General features: G+C 37.4%; 1 protein-coding gene across 1 annotated transcript; it reads right to left on the minus strand.

Annotated features, from left to right (window-relative positions):
* Positions 1 to 11,183: 11,183 nt before the first annotated feature.
* On the minus strand, positions 11,184 to 11,702 carry LOC138872031 (uncharacterized mitochondrial protein AtMg00810-like). The gene is made up of 2 exons (XM_070149980.1): positions 11,606 to 11,702; positions 11,184 to 11,524 (listed from the first exon to the last, which is right to left on the minus strand). Exons 1-2 carry the CDS (start codon positions 11,700 to 11,702, stop codon positions 11,184 to 11,186), a joined length of 438 nt encoding a protein of 145 aa, XP_070006081.1.
* Positions 11,703 to 15,640: the final 3,938 nt, after the last annotated feature.

The following is a 15,640-nucleotide window of genomic DNA, read 5'->3' on the forward strand; positions in this document are numbered from 1 at the left end:
TTGTAGCAGCTTACACAACAGCTTGTAGTAGCAGCTTACACAGCAGCTTATAGTAGCTTACACTGCAGCTTGTAGTAGCAACTTACACAGCAGCTTGTAGTAGCAGCTTACGGAGCAACTTCCTTTCTTCTATAAATAGAAGAGATTTCAGTTCATTATGTACATTAGTTTGAATTCGAATACTATATCAGTTTCTCTCTATACTTGTCTTTACTTTATAGTCTTTATTTCATAACAATTTTACCTTTTTTCTCTTTTTCTCTCATTTTTTTCTTTCTTCTTCTCCTGTAACCTCTGCCCATAGCACCACCATTATTGATGTAGCCTCCACCCCTCATTCTTCCCCAACCTCCTTTTCCAGCGAATCACTCCCACTCTCAACCCTTTTCTCCTTTTTCTCCAACTAAGCCCATCACCAAATCACTTCCCCCACCCCCTAATTCGTCAGTTTTAGTAAAGTTTTTATTTGACTCCAACTCGAAGCCTCAATCTCTGATTTTAATACTCAAATCAGTCTCCAATTTTCACATCTTCTCCTTGGGCTTTAAAAAATCAAAGGAGGAAAGGTTAGGATAGGTTAAACATTAATTAAACAAAACGAAAATAAAACAAAAAAAGAAAAAAGAAAATGACTGATAATTAACGTAAAACCTAATGACATGATGGTGGTTATGTAGGATGAAGGTGGCGGGCTGTATGTGGGAGAAGCAAAAGGAAGAAAGAGAAAAAAATAAAAGAAAAGTCTCCGTTAAATATGCTAAGTTTTATCCTTTCAGCGCTACTTAGAGGTGCAAAATATTCTCCATGCTACATATAAGCATAAAAAGGAGTAATGATTTCACTTCAAATATATTTATAGGGGGCTTATAAGAACCCTGCAAAGATAAAAAGTGCATCTGGTAAAATGGCTCAACCTGGGTAATTATATATTACTCCAAAAATAAATAGTAGAAGAATTCTTTAATTCTTGCTTCAACTTGCTCACAACATGCGTTTTGCCTCCAAAGTGTCTTGTTCCCCTCAAAATTAGGTTTAAAGACCCTTTTGCACTTTGTACGAGTTGGCGTGTGTAGGACCAAAAAAATCTTGTCCCGGGCAGAATAGGACAAATCTCGGACGGAGATTCCTGGCCAATGCGTCACGCTAGGCTGGGTGCTGGACCTTCTTTCTGCTCTTGTTTCACATGCCCCAGCACTACAAGCAGCGCCTAGCACTAGTTTTGATGATGGGCGTGCACCTCGTTCAATTTTTTTTCGTTTTCCACTTCAATTCATACACATTCATCCCTTGTTGCTCCCAATCGATTCTTACACATATAAACGTAAAAATTAAGCTCAACTAATTACAATACACATAAAAATAGACGAGATTCAAGTAAAATCTGAGGCATCGTGCATACAAATGTGTATACTTTTAGCCGAATATCAACGCCACACACTTAAACTCTTGCACTCGAAGCCTTAAATCACATCTAACAACATCAAAATCACAAATCGCACCCCAATTCAAACCTAATGAACTAATGAACTTTCAACTTCTAAAACTAAGGTCAAATCATATCAAACCAACTCCGATTGATCTTAAATTTTGCACATAAGTCATAAATAACACAATGGACATACTCCAAGTCTTGGAACCGAAATCCGAACTCGATATCAAAGTCAATTCTAGGTCAAACTTTTCAAACTTCTAAACATTCAACTTTCCAATTTTCGCCAATTCAAGCTAAAATGGCCTACAGACCTTCAAATCAATATCCGAACATATGCCAGAGTCCAAAATTATCATACGAAGCTTTTGAAACTATCAAAAATCCATTCAAGAGTCGTCTACACAAAAGTCAAACTTCGGTCAACTATTTCAACTTAAGCCTTCAACTTGGGACTAAGTGCCCCAATCCACTCTGAAACCTCCCTAGAACCAATCCAACCACCCCGGCAAATCACATAATCGCAAATAAGCATAAAAGGAGCGATAAGACTTCCGAAACTGCGCCGTGCCGAAATCTAAAACATGAGACGGGTCACCATAATACTTCCGGAAACATGCAACATTGGGTGAACACCCGATAGACTAGGTGACAATGCAAGTTTGTAGGCCATCTCTCCAATCCTCTCAAGCACCTCATAAGGACCAATATACCGAGGCTCAATTTGTTTTTTTTTCCGAACCTCATCACACCCTTCATGGGCAAAACTCTAAGTAACACCTTCTTATCCCCCATATATGCAACATCACGAACCTTCCTATCAACATAAATTTTTTGTCTAGACTGTGTTGTACAAAGCCAATCCTAAATCAACTTGACTTTCTCCAAGGCATCCCGAACCAAATCAGTACCCAACAACCTAGCCTCTACCGGCTCAAACCAACCAACTAGAGAACGACACTGCCTCCCATATAAGGCCTCATCAGGGGCCATTATCGACCCGTTGGGCGTCGCGTGAGATTGCGTCCATAGAGACTGGCTCTGGTGCATTCCCAAGGTTTTGTAGCAGCACACCAACACCCGGAACATCCACACTATTCTCCTCGTGGTCCTTGAGATTGTTGTTTTCGCCTCCGTTCACTGAGTTAGACACGTTGACCTGAAATCGAAGATCTTGGACAAGAAAAAACGTGAAAGATAACTTGTGTTGTGTGACGAAATCAGCAAGAAAATAATCACTATTATTTTTAGCCCCACGGTGGGCGCCAAACTATTTACCATGAAAATGGTAATAACAATTAAATTTATTGATGGGACTCTAAAAATATGTGATCTATTTTTAGCTAGTTTGTTGAGTAGTTAATGCTATATATGTGAGATTTAGAGACGACATAAAGTTATGGAGGGAGCTATAACCAAACTGATAGGCTAGTTACTTGGGACCTCGGGCTTGTCGATTCTGGGCCTCGAGGTCGATCCTGGGGCTCGACCACGAACTGTTGAGGATAATCGGGGTAGGGCTAACAGTTATGAGGAATTTAAATAGGACTCTTTATGGCCAATGATAAGCAATAAATGATGAACAAATATGAAGATAATAAATAAAAGCTAAAATATCAAGAGAATATATTTGAGAGTGACATAGAGAGTTCTTATATATTTTCGTTTGGAGCAACTGAAGTGACCAACTCTTACAAAGTGATAGGGATCTCCTTTATATAGGAGACAAATCCCATCTATAGTACAACAACCATTAACAAAGATATGGAGATGTGACCACTAGATGATACCCTGACTCGGGTCTTAGAGTAGCTCTCTAGGCTCTGTCAGCCCTAGCCACGTGCCTTTCAAAATCCCTGTTTCTACCGTGACCGTGGTCAACATTATCCTAAGACCGAGTGTCGACGATCCTTGAGGGAGGATACTCGATTATAATCTTGTAGCCTCGAAACTTCGAGATGGTCTTCTGAGCTACTTTGATAATGAGAAATTGCACCCTCCGATTTCACCGTACACAGTCTTACTACTTTTATATAATCCAAGTAAGTACAGAACCCCTTTTTGGAATTATTTGCCACGATATAAACTAAACCCTCTTAACGTCCATTTTTAGCAAACGAATACTACTATAAATAGTAATCCTAATTGTTTAGAGTTATTAACCGAAACAACTTATGAGACAGGTCATCTATTCAATTTATTTATTATTTTATTGATAGTCGTATATCGAATTTTTTGTTTAACCTAATAATACTCGATTTGGGTAAGCTATTTCTTTTTTTGGGAAGCGGGAAACCCGAAGCCGCTTTGCCATAGCCTCTACTTTCGGGTGAGCACTCTGTAATGAGCATTTTGTGCGCACTGGGTAAACCTTCCTCCATTGTAATAGCCTGCAAATCACACAGGGAATATAAACCGCATTAGGCAAGGCCTATACGGCAAGCTCAACCCAGAAGGCATTGAGGGGGGATTCGATCCAAATCAACTGGCAGCCCGGAACGGTTGAGTAAGCTGTTCTTCCAAGAGATTATATAAAGTACAAAAAAAAAAAAAATTGCTTAATGCAGGTCCTAGATGCTTCGTTCCATTGCATTCAAGATGGTGGACTCTTTAATAATTATAAATGACAGAAGCTGCACCTGCCAATTTAAATTTTAATTTAATTAACGCATATAATAATGTGCACTGGCCAAGATATTTTCCTTATTTTTGGGACGCAGGCAAGATATTTCAAACCAACTTTTACTACACATTCCCAAGAATTTCGAAATGAAAAGCAACATTATATAGGACAGTTTCTTGTGCATAATATCCTATGTAAAGCTTGACATGTAGTTGATATTTGCATCAAATTATATTAATTTATTTTGATTAAGTGATAACTTACAATAAAAAACTGTATTATCAATATAATTAATAATAATAATACTATATACGATATACGAAGAAGCCCGTTATGTATTCATGTGTATTTAAATTTTTCAGCTCTACTAGATCTGAAAGTTTGATTTCCAAGACCAAATTGCCATCCACTACCTTAAAATCTGCAGGTGGTCCATGTGTGATAGTAGAAAGAAAAGATATTAATATAAAATGAGAAGAGAACAACCAAGCTTATTTTTAGTCAAAAGTATTTTTTTTGGCCAAAAGCGCTTTTGGCCAAAAATTGAGGTGTTTGACCAAGCTTATTGAAGGAAAAAAAGTGCTTTTGAGAAGAAGCAAAAATAGTTTTGGAGAAGCAGAAAAAAATAGTTTCTCTCCAAAAGCACTTTTTTGAGAAACATTTTTGAGAAAAATATACCTAGAAGTAAATTTTTTAAGTTTGGCCAAACACTAATTGCTGCTCAGAAGTGCTTTTCAAACTAATTATCCAAACATAAACTGCTTCTCACCAAAAGTAATTTTGAGAAAAACACTTTTAAAAAAACACTTCTCAAAATAAGCTGATTTTTGCAGTTTGGCCAAACGAGCTAAAAATTTCCAGTTAAAATAACTGTATCAATATTTTTGTGGGGTCTTACTGTCTTTGATAAATCATTACATCATTTCTTTTGATTAGCCATAGTGATGTTTACCAGCCCTAGAAATCTCTGGAATTCATAGTTTGTTAAGTTTTCTTGAATGCAGGTTTGGTTGAACAGGCTGAACGATATAATTTGCTGCCAGATCATTCTGGAATTCAATAGAGTTCAAATTGTGAAATGGAAATTCTAAAAGGTTAAAAAAAGAGAGAGTTAAAGGAAATAAGAATTGTTTTAGCTACAGATATGAAAGTTAAAAATAGTAATAACTTTATGTTTATTGTCGGTGAAATTACAAGTAATTACAGTTAAAAAAATATGACGTAGAAAAGTAAATAAATATTCTTCAGGCTGGGGCGCGGATATCCCACTCTCTTTAAGGAGATTCAAGCCCACTGCGGTAGCTTGTTCACTGGTCCAGCAGTAATACTCTTGACTTGTCCCCTCCAGAATAAAACAATCCAACAACGTCGTATGACTCGAACAAACTCTGGACAAGTTGTTGAGTCCAAAGCTCCACCAAGATGAACACATTCCTTCAACAAAAATAATATTCTCTTTTGTAGAGAATAAGTTGGAAATTTAGATTTTACTGTTATAATTTTAATGTTAAAATGCACAAATACCAACATTCCCCTACTCATTTTAATATTAAAATAAGAGAGTTTACCAGTCGAAGGGAGACTATCATGCATAATGAAGGTGTGTTCTGTATTGAACCTCCACTTAGTAAAACAGCAATCACTACTCCAGAGTCAGTAGTGGTCTCAGACTTGAACTATGACTGCTTTAGGAAAATAAAGTATCACTGCTTACACATAATAATCAAGGTGTTGACATGAGCTTTATTAACCAGCACATTACGACTTTGTGCTATCTCGATTGTCATGAGTGTTTTTGAGAACAAGCCCAATTCTCATAGGAAGCGGCCTACTTTCACACTCATATAGGTGAAATCTATCAAAAGTGCTCCTGTAACTCTAACACCCCACTCATACGAGCTATAGATTTTCACTAAGAATTAATAAAAATCAACCTCGCAAATCATTACAGGATATATGCACTTACATCATAGGGATGAAACAATAATAAGAATAGTGCATTTCAAATCAAGCCATCATATGATTCGTTCTTCCCATTGAACTTGGTTATAGGATCTTTAGTCTCCAGGTTAGGTTTCCTCATATATGACTGATGAGTATATGAGCTTCAATCCCCCCCCTCCCGATGTACTTCAAGCTTTTTCTGTTGCCAAGGCCTTGGTTAGTGGATCTACAAAATTATCACATAATCAACATCAATTTTACCACTTTTCAAATATCACACAATATTGTATTTTCTCCTTATAGGTCTGGATTTACTGTTGTAATAACAATTTTGTACTCTATCAATAGCAGCGGTGCTATCACAATAAATTAAAAAAGGAATGATGTTTTATACTTCAATACCACACAAGAGGGGGGAGGTGGTGATTTGTGTGGTATCTAAATTTCGCTTAACCTGATTATAGAAGGACCTGGTTATTCTATGTGTTCCAACTACTACTATTGCGGAATAACAAGTACAGAAATTAAAGAACACATAAATATTATGTGAAAAACACCTGACTCAAAAGATGAAAAAACCATGACCTACTTTCCCATATGATTTTTTCAAACTCTCCACAAAAATCACTAAGCCAAAAATCGCATTTACAAAAACTCTTTTGTAAACCTAGGATTAACTCTAATCTCGTTGTAGCACACAACCTCAACTATTGTGACAACTTCAAGTTAACTCTAACTTGATAACTCTGAGTACCTAATACAATTGCTTCTAGATAATCTGAAAGGTACAATATGAAAATACATACTACAAGTGAACTAGAATAAAATACAGACACTTGGAACTGGTTCTTCTATCTAGTTCAAGTAGCTTCAGGTTTGCACGCTTGAATCACACACAAATTGCTTGCGAAATTGCCTTGCTATTTTGCTCTCAATTCACGTTTAACTTCTGCTTATGTGTGTTACCTGTAAAAGAGAACAACACTGATATTTATGGAGTTAGCAAATAGAGATTAACTAGAATTCTGATGCTACTCTTCCTTGGTGGAAGAGTTCTAGTTGATCTCAACCTCTAACTCTCAACCTCTAACTCTATCATTCTAGTTGATCTCAACCTCTAACTCTATCATTCTCTTAAACATGTTCTCTTTGCGTAAGGAGTCTTTCTCCTTATCCAATATGCACCCGCTTCGATCAAGATCAGGAGATATCACTTCTGGTAAGTTATGTTTATCTTCTTCACGTACTTCTCACATGCTTGAGTTGACCATATTTGTGCTTCACTAGGATGGACCTGGTCCATGTTTGAGTTCCTTTATCAATCATCAAAATTCTCTCTACTTGGGCCAATAAATTCCCTCTTTTTGATGATGACAAACTCTGTGCTTTTCACTCACTTAGGTCCTGTCAGAACTTAATTCACGTTTAACTTCTGCTTATGTGCGTTACTTGTAAAAGATAACAACATTGATATTTATGGAGTTAGTAAATAGAAATTAAGTAGAATTTTGATGCTACTCTTCCTTGGTGGAAGAGTTCTAGTTGATCTCAATCTCTAATCTATCCTTGTCTTTCGTGTTTTCTTTACGTAAGGAGTCTTTTTCCTTATCCAATATGTAACCTTTTTGATTAGGATCAGGAGATATCACTTCTGGTAAGTTAGTTTTATCTCCTTCACGTGCATCTCACATGCTTGAGTTGACCATATATGTGCTTCACTTGGATGGACCTGGTCTATGTCTGAGTTCCTTTGTCAATCTTCAAAATTTTCCTTTACTTGGGCCAACAAATTCCCCCTTTTTGATGATGACAAATTCTGTGCTTTTCACTCACTTAGGCCATGTCAGAACTCAGCTTATTCATCAATGCAAAATTAGAAATTTTGTTACTTATCATTAAGGACCAGGTTCATTAGGTTATAAACATCACTTATTCAGAATATAAAGCACAATATCTCTTTCCCCTTTTGGCATCATCGAAAAGTTGCATAAACACAGTGTGATTCCCAAACTTTTAACAATTACTCATTGCCACTAGGGAAACTGCAAGTGCAATCATGGATTAATCATCAGTAATCAACTAAACATATTCAAACTATAAAGGAAATATAAACAGTCAACAAGAGCAAAAACAACAAACTTCATTGATAGAGAATATGATTCTTCCACAATCCACAAAAAGAAACAAAAAAAGTCAAAATATGAGCAAAACAAGAAAAATCCCTAAATTGGGTCACTGAAAGGTCTAGACAAGGTTCAGGAAATGAAGGCTAAAGAACTTAAGGCTTGGAAGAACTAGAGGGTTGGGTCTTGGCTTGGAGAAGGTGCATCATGTCTTGAAGAATGCCATCATTCTTCTCATTTTCCTTTGTGAGCTCAGTTCTGAGAGCATCTCTCTCAGATTCAACCTCTGCTAAACGAGCCTTCAACCTAGCTATCTCAGCATCCTTTGCCTCACTCTCCTGCACTAGAGCTCTGACCTTGCTATTGATAGGTGTCTTTTTAGATAAACCAGGTTCATTAAGAATGGCATTGATCTCATAGTCACAAGCAATCAAAGTGTTGATTCCAAAATAGTCTTTGCTTGTGGCCATCTCCCACTTCTTCAGTGTCACATTGCAACGATAAAGAACAATGGTGAGAATAAACCCATCAGGAGTAGCATGGGCCTTGGAGCCATTGATAACTCTATCAAGTAACTTGATCATAAATGCATGCCAGTTGATCTGCCTTCCATTTTCAAGACACTCTATCAAAACCAAATTCATATAGTTAGCAATATGTCTTCTTCCCTGCCTAGGCAGCAAACACTTGTTGACAAATTCAAATAGGACTTTGTGGCAAGGCTTCATCTCACTTTTATGCACAACCTTGGCCTCATTCACTTCTGTGACATCACAAAAATTCCTAGCAATGGCAATGGCAGTAGGAAGGGAGTCCAGACTTGGCCATCTTTACCTCGTGTAGTCATTATACCTTTCAGAAGGAATGTCAAGGATTTCACCCAACTCTTTTGCATCAAACGTCACTTGAACCCCTTTCACCTGACTGGTAACTCTGCCATCCTTGACCTTTACATTGGCCATAAACTCAATAACCTCATTTCTTGCCAGCCTTCCATCCAACTGAAGGACCATGTCCTTCCAGCCCTGAACAACTAGAGCATCAACCAGCCAAACCATCCCTGGTTCCTCCAAATCCTTCAACAGTCTACCCTTCAAGATTTTTTGTTTGACAAACTTGGACAGTTTATCTTGTTCATAGTCAGATTCACCCTCTTCTTCACAACTCCAATCTTCTTCCTCAGTAATCTTAACTTGCTTGGCTTTCATAGTAGACCTTGTTCTTTTTGCCAAAGAAGAAGGTTCAATAGCCTTGGAAACAGATGAAGACTTCTTTGAAGAAGTCTTGGTTTTATTTGGCTTAGAGATCTGAACCTCCAGATCCACAGTCACATGTTCATCTTGATGGACCGGGGTCCATCACATCCACATCAACAGCCTCAGCAGGCTCTGCAACCTTAGCTTTCCTTTTGTCTATTCTTTTCTTCTTGCTTTCTGCCATAGCTTTTTGTAACTCATCCTCACTCTGCTTCAACTTACTCCTTGTGGCCCTTCCTTTTGGTAGAGGAATCTCAGCAGTTGTTGGAGAAGTAGCCTTCCTTTTATTGGTAGTTTTTCAGTGCTAAGAGCTTTTGGTGTTGGGGTTCTCTTTTTCTTGGGGTTATAGCTTGCACCCATTTCCTTCAGAAGGTCTGCTAGGGTCTCCTCAATAGATGAACCAGTTTCATCTACATTTGAACTGAGATTGACCAGCCCTTCAACAGCCCTTCATCTACCAGAGATAGCCGGTCTAACCATTTCAGAAGTGGGTGAGGAATCAACCATTTCTTTCCTTTTTCCCCTCACATCACTACTCACATCCTCACTATCCTTTTCCTTTTCACTTTTATTTTTACCTCCTCTCCTTCTTGACTCAGGAATTTCCACATTCATAACAGACCTAACCAGAACAAAATAATTTTCTAAATTTTCAACTAAAATAGAACGTACCTCAGAAGGGGGATTTTGCCCTTTTTCAGAATTAGAAGACTCAGTTCCATCCCCCTCACTCGCAGACTTGAAAGAATCATCAGAATTTTCAGAATCTTGGGCTTGACTAGCCTTTAATTTGGCGTTTAGTTTCTTTGAAAGAGCACCTGTAGCCACAGTTTTGCGAGCAAGCATCTTTATCCACCTTCTCCTAGGTTGGGGTTGTGCTAGGTTGAGGGGTGTAGGTGGTGGAGGACTGCCTAGGTTATCTTGGGGGTTGGTCATCTTTGCTAATCCTGGAAGAGGATTTTTGAATTGGGTTTTTGGACGAGAGAAGAGTAGAAAACGAAAGAGAATTGACGGTTTAGAAAATTATGAGAGTGGCAGTGATGGTGATGATGGTTTTTAAAGAGAGATGGTTAATTAATGTCTAACGGCAGCTTTTAGTCAATTAGAAGTCTAATCAACCTAAAATTTGAGTTTGAATGAGCGGTTAAGCTTCCCTAGATTCTAGGCATTTTATGCGGTGAGAATTCTAATAGAGACGGAACTGTTCAAACTCAAAAGGATAGGTTTTTCTGATGTTTTTTAACATAGGTAGAACTCTTCTCACGAATTAAATATTAATATTTCTAATTGTGCAGAGTGTAGAAAACATACTTCGTTATTCAGATGAACCAGGTTCTTTACTAAGAATCCTCTTGATCATGCCTCAATTTACGAAAATAGAGAAAATTTTGTGAGAGATCAGTGAGTCATATTAACACATGTCACATGAGTATACTATTTACAGTATGAAACTGAGCAAAGATTAATCTAGATACTTACACAAGTTCCAGATTTTCTAACCAAATTTTTTTTTTCATTTTTTTTTCAATTTTTCATTGTGCATTCCGAACTTGTCCCATTAAGTGATCTTAATCATCCCTAATTCTAACATGTTCCTTTCAATGTGCTCTCTACTCAGTGCTTTTGTGAAGATGTCAGTAATCTCTTTATCAGTAGCACAAAATTCTATAGTAATCATTGCTTTCTCATAGTTGTCCCTCAAAAAATGGTGTCTAACATCTATGTACTTAGTTCTCTTATAATGAATCGGGTTCTTAGTCATTCTAATAGCACTATTGTTATCACAAAAAATAGGGATGCAACCAACTTCAATACCAAAATCCATCAACTGTTGTTTGATCCATCAACTGTTGTTTGATCCACAACAATTGAGCACAATAGGAAGCAGCAACAACATACTCAGCTTCAGCAGTGGATAAGACCACTGATTTTTGCTTTTTAGTAGTCCATGACACAAGACATGAACCAAGGAAGTATGCCATACTTGAGGTGCTCTTCCTATCCACAAGGAAACCTACATAGTCAGCATCAGCAAATCCCACTAGGTTAAAGTTACTACCTTTTGGATACCAAAGACAGTGATCAACAATGCCTTTCAAGTATCTCAATATTCTCTTGACAACAGTCAAGTGGGATTTGTTTGGATTTGCTTGAAATTGAGCACAAAGCCCTACATTGAAAACAATGTCAGGTCTGCTGGCAGTAAGATACAAAAGTGAACCAATCATACCCCTATATAACTTCTGATCAACAGATGAACCAGGTTCATCTATGTCCAATTTTGTGGTTGTTGCAATAGAAGTGTCTATTTCATTTGATTCTTCCATTTTAAACTTCTTAATTAACTCTTTTTCATATTTCTACTGATAGATCATGGTTCCATTTGAGTTTTATTTAATTTGTAAGTCTAAGAAGAAATTAAGCTCACCTATCATCCTCATTTCAAATTTACTCCCCATAAGTTTAGCAAATTCCTTGCTTAATTTTTCAGTGGTTGCCCCAAAAAATATGTCATCAACATATATTTGTACTACAAGAAGATCCTTACCTTTTTCCCTCAAGAATAGAGTGCTATCAATTTTACTTCTCTTGTAGCCATGTTCAAGAAGGAATTTGGATAGTCGTTCATAGCATGCTCTAGGAGCCTACTTGAATCCATAGAGTGCCTTGTCTAGTTTGTATACATGATCCGGACACTCCTTGCTTTCAAACCCTGGAAGTTGTTTGACAAACACTTCTTCCTTTAAGTAGCCATTTAGAAAGGCACTCTTGATGTCCATCTGGTGAAGAGTAAATTCCATATATGCAGCAAAGTCTATGAGGAGTCTTATTGCTTCCAACCTTGCAACTGGAGCAAAGGTCTCATCATAGTCTATGCCTTCCTCTTGGCTATAACCTTGAACCACCAACCTTGCCTTGTTCCTTGTAATAGTTCCATCTTCATCAAGTTTGTTTTTGAAGACCCATTTAGTTCCAATTACTGATCTGTCCTTGGGTCTTGGAACCAGATGCCGAACTTGACTTCTTTCAAATTGATTGAGTTTATCTTGCATTGCATTTACCCAGTCTGCATCCTGCAAAACCTCAGCAACATTTTTAAGTTCAATAAAATATAGGAAAGCATCAAAAGCACATAGATTCTTTAATCATATCTGGTTTTAATTCCAAAAGTTGGATCAGTAAGTATGTTCTCAATGGGATGAGAACTTTGATACTTGTAAGGTTTCACAACCAACTGGTTTCTGTTTGATGTTTCTCCCATGTTATGTTGCTGGGGAACAGGCTCATGGACAGGTTCCATTTGGGAATTAGATTCAGTTCTTCTTTGTTTAGTTCCCCCTGTCAGGTTGCCCTGGATGGAAGAACCTATTCCATCACCTGTTCCTTCTTCTGATGCAGCTTCAGCTTGGGTTGTGACTTCATTTAAATCTTTTACTAGCCCAATAGCTTCTTCTTCATGTTCATGTCTCTCAGAAAGAATGTTAGTTTCATCAAAGACTACATGTATACTTTCTTCTACACACATAGTTCTTTTGTTGTACACTTTATAAGCTTTGATATGTGAAGAATATTCCAAGAATACTCCCTCATCACTTCTGGGATCAAACTTACCTAGGGAGTCCTTTCCGTTGTTGTGCACAAAGCACTTGCATCCAAATGCCCTAAGATGGGAAATATTTGGTTTTCTCCCTTTAAGTAACTCATAGGGAGTCTTCTCTACAAGAGGTTTAGTCATGCACCTATTAATGATGTAACATGCATTGTTTACAACTTCTGCCCAGAAACTATGGGGCAGTTTACTAGAAAGAAGCATAGTCATAGCCATATACTCAAGTGTCCTATTCTTTCTTTCAACTACTCCATTTTGTTGTGGAGTCATAGGGGCAGAAAAATTATGATCTATGCCATGTTCATCACAAAATTCAGCAAACTTAGCATTTTCAAATTCAGTTCCATGATCAAACCTAATTGATGCAAGTTGATTACCTAGTTGTTTCTAAGTTTTTCTAACAAAGGCAGTAAACATGTCAAATGCTTCATCCTTACATGTTAAATATAATGTCCAAGTAAACCTAGAGTAATCATCAACAAGCACTATCACATATTTTTTACCACCTCTACTTAATGTTCTCATTGGAGTACAGAGATCCATATGGACCAGTTCCATCGACCTGGTCGTGCTTACCACTTTCTTGCTTTTAAAAGAGGATCTTACCTGCTTCCCCCTTGTATAAGCCTCACAAACTTTGTCTTCCTTAAACTTGATGCTAGGTAGCCCTATCACCAGGTCCTTGGAGACTAATTTGTTGAGTTGACTTAGACTAGCATGTCCAAATCTTTTGTGCCAAAGGAGGGGATCATTGTCCAACACACTTAAGCAAGTGAGTTCATTTTCTGAAAGAGTGGACATATCTACAATGTATATATCAAAACAATCTTGTCAGTGGTAAGATTTATCACAAAATATTTGGTAGAGGTAAATGCCACCAAGTTACCTCTGTCACACAGTTGTGATACACTGATTAGGCTATATTTCAAGCCATCTATCAAGTAGGCAGTCTCAGTGGAATGTGAGTCTGTCTTACCTACCTTTCCAACCCCAATGATCTCACCTTTCTTACCGTTTCCAAAGGAGACATTACCTCCTTTTAGGTCCTCAAGTGAAAGGAACTGGTTCTTACTTCCAGTCATATGTTTTGAACATCCGCTATACATGTACCATATTTGGCTGCTCCCCTTCACTTGGACCTGCAAAAGGAAATTAGGGGTTAGTCTTAGGAACCCAAGCTAGTTTGGGTCCTTTTCTATAGGCAAAAGGGTGAATTAAATTTTTTTAGCCCATTCTGACAACCTATTTTTCCTTAGAACAAAGCTTTTGTTCTTTTGACTGGTCTTTTCTTTTGCATTATATTCACTTTTGTAGTAACCAATCTTACCACAGTGTGTGCAGATTTTGTTCTCAGAAAGTGTGATGTACTTGCTTTTGGGATCCACTTAGGTGCAGGGGTCCCATAGCCAAGTCCTCTCTTATTGCTACTGTGATATTCTTGTAGCCATTATAGTGCATCAGAGGACTTATTCCATTTTCAAGTTCTGTCTAGTTCATGCTTAACCTTGCCTAGATCTTCTTTTAGGACTCTTATCTGCTTATCCTTTTTGTACAGCTCATCCTTCATTTTTCCTAGATTTTCTTCTAAGGTGAGATGTATGTGATCAGCTTCCTTTTTACATGTTCCTAATTTCAGTTTTAAATTTTCAGATCTAAGCTCTAACACTGTGGTGTCAAGTTCAAGAACCTGGTTCTTCAACTCAATATTTTTACTATCACTTTCACTAGCCCTGAGTTCCAGATTTTTGCAGTTAGCTTTTAAGATTAAACATTTCTTAGACAGCTGTTCCTTTTCATTGTTTATGACCTCAAATTCATCAATGAAATCTACCAATAACTTAGATAGCCTTTTTTTAGACAAAAATTTAATCTTGTCTTTGAGATGAATCACACTTACCTCTGGTTCATCATCTGATTCTCCAATGGCCATAAGTGCTTGTTAATCTCTATCTTCATCTTCTGAATCATCTTATGAGCTTTCTTCCCCTGCAGTAACCATAGCCTTTGTTGATCCTTTGCTCTTTTTATGATGAACCTGTTCTTTCTTCCTATTTCTTCGTTCAACCCTTTCTTTCTTCCATTCAATTTCCCATTAAGGACCATTTTTTATCATGTGGTTAGTCTTACCACATTTGTAACAGCCCTCGTTGGTCTGTTTTTTAGGGACCCTTGGTGTGTTGTAAGTTGTACCTCTTGAAGAACCCTTTCATCTCATTAGATACTTCTTGAAATCCCTCGTGATCATAGCCATTTCATCCTCCTCTAGATCTGCACCTTCAGCGATTCTAAGAGCCAGACTTCTTTCCTTCTTAAGAGCATCCATCTTTATAGTTTGCCTTCTCAGTTCATAGGCAATGATATTTCCAATTAACTCGTCCAACTTGAGAGTGGCAATGTTCTTTGATTCCTGAATAGCAGTGATTTTGCTTTCCCAAGTAAGTGGCAAAACCCTTGTCAGAATTTTTTCAACCTTGTCTTCTTCAAGGATAATCCTTCTAAGAGACTTAAGTTCATTTGTTAGTGTTGTAAACCTTGTATATATCTCTTAGATGGTTTCTCCTTCCTTCATGGTGAAATTCTCATATTGAAAATATAGCAGTGTTCCTCTTGATCTCTTCACTTGAGGAGTTCCATGATGAGCCACTTGCAGAGTGT

The sequence above is a fragment of the Nicotiana sylvestris genome, chromosome 1 (genome assembly GCF_000393655.2).
Source record: "Nicotiana sylvestris chromosome 1, ASM39365v2, whole genome shotgun sequence".
Taxonomy (NCBI): Eukaryota; Viridiplantae; Streptophyta; class Magnoliopsida; order Solanales; family Solanaceae; genus Nicotiana; species Nicotiana sylvestris.